The sequence below is a fragment of the Scatophagus argus genome, chromosome 20 (assembly GCF_020382885.2).
Source record: "Scatophagus argus isolate fScaArg1 chromosome 20, fScaArg1.pri, whole genome shotgun sequence".
NCBI classification, from domain to species: domain Eukaryota; kingdom Metazoa; phylum Chordata; class Actinopteri; family Scatophagidae; genus Scatophagus; species Scatophagus argus.
The window spans coordinates 14,333,273-14,345,278 of record NC_058512.1 but is presented as its reverse complement, the minus strand read 5'-3'; the positions used below and the strand labels follow the sequence as shown (position 1 = coordinate 14,345,278).

General features: G+C 39.4%; 1 protein-coding gene across 1 annotated transcript in view; it reads left to right on the top strand.

Moving 5' to 3' along the window:
- LOC124051632 (leucine-rich repeat transmembrane neuronal protein 4) overlaps positions 1-11,385 on the top strand; it is an 87,595-nt gene extending 76,210 nt beyond the window's left edge. The window contains exon 3 of the mRNA XM_046375201.1: positions 10,458-11,385. Coding sequence (XP_046231157.1) covers positions 10,458-10,781 — 324 coding nt within the window. The 3' untranslated portion in view covers positions 10,782-11,385. The remainder of the gene's footprint in view (positions 1-10,457) is intronic.
- The last annotated feature ends 621 nt before the right edge of the window (positions 11,386-12,006 follow it).

Genomic DNA, 12,006 nt, shown 5'->3' with positions numbered 1-12,006 from the left:
AATTGGATTTCTTGAATCAAAGTAAATGAAGAGGCTTGAAACAGGCTGCAGACAACTTGTTGTCTTGCCACAAATTCTGTGAATTCCAGATGACCCATGACTACATGTATATACACACACACATGCATATATATGTATGAGTTATTCATTTATTTATTTTTTGACACTGTCAAGTCTAGTTACATTTCCTTTGCTTCTTATTTAAATTCAAACTCGAGATGTTCTAGTCTCAAAGGAATTGTCTGGTCAAGGTTTCTCAGTGAATAGGTTCTCTCTTGAGGGATTTGCTCTGCCACGAGTGTATGCAAGACAGTCCCCTCAGGGACAGCCTGTAACAACCTGGATTTTCCTGCGATTACTTAAGCCCAATGGCTAATTACCTTTTCAGATGAAAACATACGCCTCCTCATTAATTCAGCACTCCACAATCTATCATAATTACTGCCAAATAAGTTGTTGGTATCACTTTAATTCAAATTAGTGGCTGTGATTTTATATCAAAAGAATTTTTGTGTACTATGAGCATAGTCGATCAAAACAAATTGGTAACACACTAAATATGAACTGTACCAGCTCTAAAGGTACAGGGAATTTATAGACTGTTACAGTTACAAGCTTACTTTTTGTTTGACTGACACACATAAGCAGTACATGGAGGTCTCCAGCAGCCAGTATATGCTGGTCTTATTATAAGCCTGTCAATCATCTTACAAGAATAATGTCTCACATCATGTCTCACGCTATTGTATAACACTGTGCCAATGATTTAAGGCCAGTTTTTTTTTTTTTTTTTTCAATTTGAAAAGAGATAATATATGTGTTATGTAACAGAACAGCCAGAGGTATCCATGCAGGACCTCTCTCAGTATACCTTCACAGTAATGGAATTGTACAGAGACCCAAAAGCAAGTGAAAAGTAACATTTTTTCAAGTAATTAACATTTCACATTTCATTAAGAAACTGAACGTGTTGGTTTGATGAGATGAAACAGTAGCAAACTATTTAAAACAGTTGGGGAAGATGGGAGGCAACTTAAGTTTCTGACCTCTTCTCAACTTTTACAGCAGTCAGAAAAAACTGAGGAGAGTCAAAGGAAAGCAAGAGAAAATGATTAACCATGAAGGCCACATGCTGCTTTGAGATCCTCCACTCTGTTTGTTTGCATCAGTGAATATCTAGCTTTGTTAAAATGCCATCTGTGTCTGGATGTTGTTGAGGCGGCACATGGTGAGTCAGGATGGGAAGCAGAAAGGGAGAAGGTATGCATATCAGTTCTGGCGACTGCCCAGCTCCCTTTGACATGTCTTATTAGTCGGGTCTTTAAAAGCCTCGGCCTGCCTTCCCAGGCACACTCCTTCCCAATATCCCTGATTAAAGTGCAACTGACGCTCCCAGTGTAGAGCCAAGTTGGCCACACAGCGTTTATGTTGGGTCATGCTCATTACTCAGACACACTGCCAGTGCCACCACGACTGCGAGCTGCACATAATGCAAGACATCGCCAGCCAAGAGATTTGGGAACTTTGAATTCAATATAGGACAGCTGAATTGAAACTACAAATTGTTCTCCTTTGACACAACCCGTCATTCAACCTCCTTAATATGCATTTTGGCACTCAGCAATGGCCTCAGGTGATTTACTGTATAAGTGGAGCTGGAGGCAATTTTAATTTGTTTGTTAAGCCATGAAATAACATCAGTCTTTTATCATTTGCATATATATAGATAACATAAAAACAAAAGGACATATATGATTTTAGTTGGACAAGGTCTCTGTTTTTGGTGTTGATGGTTAATGCTTACATATTAGGTTTCTATTAAAGAGTTATTGTACTGTATCACTTCGATGTTGGCAGTTAATAATAATAATAATAATAATAAAAAATAATAATCATTTAATTAGTACTTGATTAGTCCTTTGGAAACTTAGTACTTTGTATCCCTATGTAGTTTCTGCAAGTATTAACAGGAGGGCAGACTGTACATATCCTGAGAGATAAAACCCAGGCCAACACCTCAGGCTAAAACAATTAAGCAAGTACTCATTTAGTTGATTAATCAGTTGACAGAGGTTTAATCTACAAAATAAAATAATAAAGACTATTTCCTGGTTCTGTCCTCTGAAAAGTGAGATTTTGTTGATATTTTTTGTTATTTTATGTTATTGTGTATTAATTATCTTTGGGTTTTGAACTGTTGGTTTCACCCGTTTCTGTTGAGAAAAGTAAACAAATGATTGAAAAATTAATTAATCAACAGTGATAATAATCATGAGTTGCAGCAATAATCTGCACTGGCAGAAGTGGGGCCACGTGAGGCTCTGAAACAAACCGTAACAGCAGTAAGCACATACTGTACACTGCACGCTTTCTGTCTCATTTCCATTGTTCCACAGATTCCCAGCCCCTACTATCATTAGTTTTGGTAATTGGGTGTTGTGCTGGATGTGTGTGTGTGAATGCAATCCGAGCTGAGGAACGTGTTGAGCATTGAGTAACATTTCACGGCCCATTTGCTGTGGTCTGCAGAAGCTCCTCTACTGTACGTACCGTAGAGTGGGAAGAGGTTGTGACGAGCCAACGGTGAGCGCTCATTGGTGTGTGAAGGGGGCCTTGATCCCACTCTCTCCTTCTCCGTCTTTCCCCAGGTTTCTCTCTCACTTTCCCTTGCTTTAAGCCAGCTTTGCAAATGGAGTTCAGTATGTTTTTGTTAGCATCTATCTATCTGTGTGTGTGTGTGTGTGTGTGTGTGCGCCTGTGTGTCTGTGTGTTGTGCAGAGACCTGTAATCAAGAGTCACTGCACATAAAGGGACCTCCAGTCATTAAGGAATTAGTGGGAGGCTAACGGCTTGTTTAGAGAATCAATTAGTTTAAAATGTGGACATGTGGGCTCATTTTCACACACAGCACTACGAGGGAATGTCACAGTTGAACATTCTGCCTCTGAAGTTAACTGACCCTTTATGACTCTAACACAAATACAGTTCTGGGATGTCTGTTTAACCCAAGTCAGTGGAAGTTGGTGTTGAAGGCACAGTGAATCAAGAGTAAGAGCATGTCTTGCTTTAGTAATGTGATAAATTTGGAGGAGAAATAGAACAATGTAAGATATAGTTTCAGAATTCAGATTGGATCAGATCCCACTTGATTTGACCACTTGAAAGTGGGCTTTATTTAGTGAACACAGAGTCTCCACTCCAGTGATTCTTAAATATTTTTTTTTACTTTGCTTTGTCTTAAGAGAGCATGTTGTTGTGAGGAAATGCTTATTTTCAAGCACCAACATTCTTTCATGCAGCCTTCGATTATGTTAATTACCACAGATGTTAACACATGGACAGATGTGTACTACATTTACTCACACACACACACACACACACACACACACATAAGTCTATTACACTTACCCATGCAGCTGGGAGGTCTTCCTCTCGGGATGTGCTGTCTGAAAACAAACTGACGGTGTTTAGCTTCACACCCTCTCAGACACGTCCATGCACACTGCTCTGCTGAAAACCTGACTGGTGGGCTTCGTGTCATTGAAGCCCGCCTAGCAACATCTGCGCCGACTACCCCCGCATGCTGGAGCAGCACACATTTGAAAGGCAACACTCACCCACACGGGGATGCACAGTCATGCACAAACACACACGTGCGAACAACCACATGCACACGGTCTTGCACATGCGTGCACACACGGAGTCACAGTTTGCAGAGGCAGCATGATTATGGTGTCGTTGTTTCAATTAATGGGGGGTTTCTAGAGTTCATTTTTAGCTTGACGAATCCACACCTTCACGAAGTACAACACATAAACCACTGATGCGAGAGACGTCTGTGTACACATGGCGCCCTGCGGACCTGTTAATACAGGTTTTGTATGTACATATTTACATACCTTGTTTGTTTGATCATCTGTTTTACTGAACTATGCTGTGTTCTTCAGTCCCCTTTTTCGTTTTGTAATGTTTCCATTTATTCAGTAGTGAATTTTGTAGTGAATTCAGTTTTGTACTAAATGCTGTCTGCTTGAGTTTGAGATTATGTCCTGTTTGCAAAACAGACACACACACACACACACACACTTTTGCTACCACCACCACTACCAACAATATTAGTTGACTTTAGACTAATAAAACAGGGTAACTGTTCTGCCTCTTTAATCCAGTCTTCATAATAATAACATAATATATACCATTGCACATTGAATTCACAGCACAGTTATTATATGGAAAATGTACTACAAACTGTGATTACTTACTCGCTCTTTCATTAAGCAATATGCAAACTAAGTGAAGACAAGATAATAATGGCAAACGATATTGCAGCGGGTGGCAAAAGTATGAAAAACATAAAACACAACCCTCTGGAAACCCAGATTTATTCTGAGGACTTTGTACAGTGACACATAACTGCAGGACATGGTTATACTGAAAGACTTTCAACAGTATAAACACTGGACCTTTACATCAAATATGTATCACATCCCGTGTTAAATATAGATGGACCAAAATGAATTATGGTAATATGTCTCTAGACTACTACAAAAAGGACTAAAGAGATAAGAACCACACAAAGAAGAGTAATTAAACTGTTCTTTCCAGTGAGTCAGCCTTAGTTTGCCTCAATAATTGCCAAAATTGAATAGTGAGCTTAATAATCATTTTGTAGTTAATAAAGCAATATAGGCAAGCATACTTGCTGCAAAAAGTATTCCAAAAGAATAACAGTCAATGACAACAACATTACTTAAGAATAAATGAAAAAAGGAATATCTGTTATCTTTTTTTAGGAATATCCACATAGGGAGTCCAAAAAACCCCCCAATAATTTACAATACAATTCCCCACATAATTCATGGGTTTACATTCATAAAAATGGAGCATGAATGAAAGTATAAGAAAAGTAACAGCTTAAGTAGCATTTCAGAGGGAGTTGGTTGCCCCTACTCTTCACATTGATATGCTTCCGTGGGCCACAATACAGTCACTGGAGAGGATCAAAATGTTTGGCTGGGGCAGACTTTTAAACTTCAACGCTCCTAAAGCCCAGGGAGGAATCAGCATCATCTGCCTGTGGCACAGTTAGTGCCTCCTTAGCTGCTCATAAAAGTGTGAATGCAAAAAGAAACAGCATCTAAGGGGCACTGGAATATTGTAAAAATGACTTTATGGGATCTGGATTTTTTTAAGGGACTCCTTTGACAAATTAGTCCTGTTATGGGAAAATAACAGAGAGACTAAGCATCCACAGATGGAGGAAGGAAATGTTTTAAAATTCTCTGATCAGGCTTTTACCATCTCTGGTTATTGGGCAGACTAAGTGTTTGCATGGAGTGGTACACACAGAACGCACGCATTGGTACACACAAGTGTTACTAAACAGAAAAAAATGTCTAATAGTATAATAATAGTTTTATTTCAACCAAATCTTCCTTTCAACAAAATGTAACAGCAAGAGAAAGAAAAAGCAGCAAAAGTCCCTCACGTAAAATCCAGTTTAACAAAAGATTTAAAAGATGACTGTGGCCCGACTGGCTTCATGTCCTTGGGCAGGTTGTTTCAAAGCTTTGTTTACCTGCCAGCCATATAGAGCCAAAGATCCACAAAGAGGCATGTTGCCAGAGATTGTCACTTGAAGTACATGCAGGTATCTGTGGCAGAGATCCAAAGAAGCAAAAACCCATCCAGCAGTGCAGCTCGAGGAGTTGAGAGAGGTTTATAAATACAATGTATATACTATACAAATATAGATACAATACAGGATGCACCTGCAAAGCTGCATCACTTGATACACATGATCAGCAACAGAATCGCTTCATGCATGAGCCATTGTTTTACAATGAAGATGAAGAAATCTGGGGTGGTGCTAGGCTGACCTTGTTTGCTGGTGACCTTTCAATGCATCTCTGCGATGACAGCTGTCTATGGCATGACCTAAATGTACCCTGAAAGAATGAAAAAGGTTTCATGCTTCAAGCCCTCCTTCATCGCTGGGTACTTACATGGCTTCTTCTCAGAAGGAGGATAATTGCCAGTACCTTCTGCTGTTTTAAATCTCAAATACATAATTCATAAAGGCTGGGATCATGGTTTTGCCTTTGAAATGTCCCGGCACTTTCCTGCTACCTGGTGCATATTGACGTGACTTTATGTTACAACCCCCCACTCCCCACCCCCACCCCTCTCGACAACAAATGGAAATTTAACCAAGCAGTCAAGCACCAGTAAATGCTACATTAGACCTACTTTTTTCCACATAATGGTGACTTCATTGGGTACCCATTCAGAGCTCAATGTGTAAATTATGTGCTCAGAGCTAAACAAGCCGGAAAGCTACAGATTTAATGAGTGAGACAGCCTGCTTCTTTGTATCTTAATGTTTGATTTAAGGGAGCATCTCAAGACTAAATCTAAACTGCCTTGGGGCCTGCCTTAGGATTTCAAGCTGCACTCACAGTGGCTTATTAGTAAAGACAAGATTATAATAATAATAATAATAATAATAGATAAAGTTGTTCTAATCAGTTCAAATATATATATTGTAGTGTAAAGATGCTGAATTCAAAATGATACGAAATGGTAGTGCTGGTCAGATTCTAGTGCAGTCCTAGTTTACATTTCAACAACAGCCATCATGTTTTTCCTTTCCTTTTTTCCCTTTTCCCTCCACAAGGTAGGAACAAAACATGCAGGAAGGAAGATGATTTTATAGACCGGTAAAGGGTCAAAAGAGCCTAGATTAATATTTAAATGATCAGTAATGCTGAGATCACAAACTGAAAGAAGACTTGGCCCAGTGATGTTTTCATTCCTGCACAGGCTGACCTGTGAGATAAGCCCCAATTTAACATTCGAGCCCAAACTTCATATCTTTTAGAACATTTGGAAAATAAATTGAAGTGTCTATTTCGTATTTTTGTTATTCTGTCAAGATGTTATCCATTTACATATTTGGCCGTCTCCACAGTCGACAGACTACTCAGTGTAAGGAATTAATAATTTCCTAATGCTGAGAGGCACAAAAAGAGACTGAAGGCATTCCTGATGAGCTATCTGATTGTTGCTACTATGGGTAACCACTGAATATCAACAACACCTTGTGTTCACGGAAACTGAGGTAAAGAGTATTTTGAATCAGTGACTAAGCCCAACACGCCAAGCTAGGCTGTCTGATCTTTATGCATCTTTCAATATTGGATGTTGTTTTCACAGCTGCACTGGATGCTGAAAATTATAGGGAAAATGATAAATGGTCAAAATGGTATAAAACGACGTATAAAACGTCATCTTGCTGTGTCTGTAACATTTTCTCTGGTTTTCTGTCCATCTTCCATTCTTCTATCAAATACAATCATGGTTGGGCAACCTTGCACAAATACGAGTCACGCATTCGCACACACTTGTGCATGAGGCCAGATTTATGCCCTGACAACTTGACAGAATCCACTGAAACAGTTAGGACTTAATATCAGTTAATTAATTTGTCAGACCTGGGCAGGGAGCTGTGAACAGAGCTGAGGAGGACTGGGGTGTGTGACAGGAGATGGCGTGGTGGTGGAGCGGTGTTGTGCCAGTAGTAGCGGCATCGGGGTTGGTGAAGGCTTTAAACTAAAAGGGGAATGAGGGGAGTAATCCACTGAGTGCCTATAATGTAATGAGTCAGCCTTGCTTAATGGAGTCCATTTGAGGAGGAAGGAGCTGTGGAAAAAAAAGGAAGGTGGTTGTTCTGGAGGTGCATAAATGTAGCCGACAAAAAGACTAGTTGGAGAACTGAGAGGTGATTTGTTTCTTTGAAAGAACTGCTACCTGTATTAACACTAGAGCAGACAAACATCGTCTCAGCAGCTGCTTTATATGAATACGCGACTAAAATTCTGTGCAGAGTGTTGCACTGGATCATGGAAGCCTGTTACAGTAAAGCTTAAGGCTACGAATAACACTATTTTTATCTGAAACAGAACCAGTGTCAGTGCTTTCAGAGTGGCTGTATCTGAGCTCTGTGGTTCAGGATAATTCTTGAACTGTCAAGATGCTTTAGCCCAGACTGTTTCCATTTGACTTTGAAATCTGTGCTCACACACATCTGTCCCCTCTCCTTTCCAACCAGAATATATCTGCATTTCATTGACACAGACGGTCCTCTTTAAAAAAATAAAAGAAAAAAGAAAAAGAAAAAAAAGTGCAGATTCACAGATTCTTCCAATCAGGATAACTTCATGTGATAAGTTTAATAAATGTGAAAGGATATTGGGGACATTTCTTTTTTTGGGGGGAGGGGGGTTGCAAGTTGACTTCTCTGTCTATATTTGCCTGAGACATTATTTGAAACTTGGGGATCATTCTTGGACTACCATTTGATTGCTTTTAGCAACTCTTTCCTGCTTCCCTTCACACTGATCAGTTAACCAAATTAAAAGGAACATTTTCTCAAAATCCTAATTAACTAGAAAATTGTCTCTGCTAGGAGGTGTTGCTTTTGAGGTTTTTGAATGTCATTTTTCAGCTTTTCAGAGGAGCAAAAATAAAATGCACCTTATTTACATGGAAGTGCAATAGTAGCACAAGAGAAGGCAAGGCAAAGACAGAAGGAAAGAAAATCTAAAAAAAATCTAAATTATCCACATATCTAGATACCTACAAGACACTGTAGAAAAACAAGGTTTTGGTTTGTGAATTAAACAAACAAGTACTATCATTTTATAATTATTATTATTATTATTATTATTGTTAAGAAGTAGATCTCTATCATAGTTTGGCAAACGCTTCAGATCTTGCTCTCAAGATATGATTACCATCACTGGTTAAGGTTAAAAATAAAATGTCAAGGATGCGCGTGAAAGACGGTGCAGTTATGACACTTGCTCTGCTTCCAACGCCTCCTCAAGAGTCAGGGGTTGTATTATTCATGTCTTCGGTGTTGGTGTCATATCTGTAGCGCCTGCTGTTGCTGTGTGTTTCTTGTCGCCTGTGTGTACTGATCTGATGATCTGTCGCTCTGCCAGGCTGTGGTGTTTAATCCAGGTCAGCTGCCATCTTACCCTGCTGTTTTCACGGCCTGTTAGAAATTTCTTAATTGGCCTCCTTTTTAAAGGGGAATAAGTGTGTGATTTAAAGTTAGGGAGACAGGGTGTCACGAGAGTCTCATCTGTTTGTTTGGCGCCATTTTAAGGTTTAGGGGAGGAGACACAAAACCAGACACATAGCCAGATGTGATGAGTGCTCCTGGCTGTAACACAGCAGACACAGTACGTACCATATCATTGAAGAGAGGCCTATTTGCTCCAGCTCTTACAGCAAAGGCTGAGTACGAAAGCCTTTGGGTTTTGTTCATATGTAACATGGTTTATGGGTCATTCCTACTTGCATGCCTTTCTAAACATTGCAAATGCATGTCTTCATATACTTCAGACAGTCACAGCGAGCATTGCAATATTGGTCGTAGGCAGGAAGCGTACTCATGAAATGCTTTACACATCTGTAAAAAGCAGTTGTCGCAGATGCTCTACAGCACACAATTTGGAGGGTCTTGGGAAGCCGGAGGCTCAGGTGGTCACCATGTGAGGATGATTACAGAGAGCCAGCACTGAGATGCCAAACTAACTGTGCTGTAGGCTTGGAGTCACACAGGCACGATGCAATGTTGTGTAACAAATTAACTGCATTGCAGAAATGAAACATAATGTCAAAGTATGTATTATTTATTTGAAAATAAACTGTTGTAGCTGTGGTATTTATAGGGTTTATTAGTTTTGTTTATAATATATTTTTAAACCCAGTAATTAAATGGGACTTCTTCTGTATTCCTGGATTATTCAGGCCATGGTTTCTGGAAGGATATTTTGCAGTTTAGCTTTTCAAATAACATTTGTCAATGGCTTGAGAACTACAAATTCAATTTGTCAAACCTTCATCGAACTGAAATGAAAAGATGGAAAAAAAAACAGTTGTGAATTGGTTTGAATGTATCCTTTAAATGTCAAAAAACAGATAAATATCAGAGAAATAATCATTGCAATTGCAAAAATCAGGGTGACTGTATGATTTTGAAAATGCCCTTTAAGCATTAAGCATCATGTAGTTTATCTATTTACTTCACTTAGGCCTCATGCATAATTATTCCAGCCATCACAGTTTTGCTGAACTTTGCATTGTTTACTATAAAATATTGATCAGCATCCTCTTGTGAACAGAACAACAAGTTTTGGATATGTGGGACATAAATATATTCTTCTAAATGTGCTTTTGGTATGTCTGAAGGACACAGTTTGCTTAGAATTTGTATAGCTAATGTTTTCTCTTTCTCTGTGTCTCTCTGTGTGTCTTTTTGTCCCATCCTCTTTTTACTGCATTTTCATCATTTTTGTTCAATCCTGCCCATGTGTCATGTACTCCAATTTTGGTCCTTCCATCACATTCTTCTTCTTTTCCTCAATTTTCCTTGTCTGACTAAACAGGTTCCTCACCAGTTGGGTGCGCTGACCTTCTACCGCTATGAACAGCCTATCGTAGACTACTGCCAGGCCCACCAACCCCTGCGACTCAACATGGGCTATGAGGGTCCCCCCCAGGGCCTGGAAGGCCTGGAGGACCTGGGTCCGTGCGAAAGGGGCACTATACAGACAGTGCCACTGCCTACTGTGCCCACAGCTGCCAGCATAGGTGCCCCTGTGCCAGGGCCTCGCTCTCCTCCAGCACCCCTCAGACCACCAACTGAAGGTCCCAGCAGTGGTCCTTTTCCTCCCGCCGAGCGCACCGGCACACTCAAATTTGGACGCTAGCAGGCAAAAGAAGTGGGGCAAGGGCCTCAGATTCACCGTGACATTGAAATGAAGGGGCAGGTGAGCTGGTTATTCAGTGGGGCCTTGTTTTCAGAACATGAGCATATGAACTACAGGAACAAATTTTTTTAATTCTACCTAGAGGGATTGGTCATCTGAGGAACACAGTCAAACCAATATACAGTGAAGGACAGATCATTTTAATTTCCTACCCAAAAGAACCTCATAAAAAAACTCCTCCCTACCAAATCATGGGAGGTAATCTGGCACATGACATAGAGTATTACCTTGGTTCAAAATTTGGTCTTCACCATTGCCATGTCCACAGCCTGTCCATAGCAGTTCGCTTGTGCTGAGGCAAAAGTGAAAGGGAAAGTGCAATAAACAGCTCAAGTTCTCAATCACGAAGAATGAGAGTAGTAACATAAATGATAAAACTTGGTCATCGTGTGAAGAGTAAGGGGCTTCTTACTGTGATTAAAATATCTAGTCTGTAGCTGTTAATAAAAGCAAATCCATATCATTATTTCACAAATATGTGTCACTTTCTCACATAATTACATTTAAGTACTCTTTCTTTTGTTTTACTTTATTTCCTTAGATGTGGAATCTCTGAATTCCCTTAATGTGCATGTTAAACCAATGAGTTATATATATATATATATCTATATATACATATATATGTATGTATGTATGTATGTATACATATATATATATATTTCTTTTAATGCACATAAGCTGCTTTAGTTGAGGGCATTCTTAAAATGCCAGTTGGTCTACTAAACTAGCCTCTGCCAGCTCACACACATTCATAATTACAACCAAATCACCTTGTGGTTTCAGATGAACTGGGCTTGTCTTTACAGATTAACAATGTAACCACGTGATATGTGCAAATGAGGTATTGAATTCCAAATTTTAAAGATATTCATCATAATGATGTATTTACCTGGTTCTCTCAACAGTTGTTCAGTTGTTATCCATGATCTCAGTGATGAAAAACACCAAAACACTTTAGAGGAGATTTTTTGCTGTGGTCCCTAACTTTCTCATACATACATCGACCCTTTTCACAGTGGAATGGCAGGTCTTTGTATATGATTATAACCCAGCTGAATAATTCACTATGCTTTAAAGAGGTAATCATGGGAAATTTCTGTGGTAAAATAAGTACATTTGAATGCAAAGTATTGTAAATATTCCTAATAAAAGGTCCACCTCACTG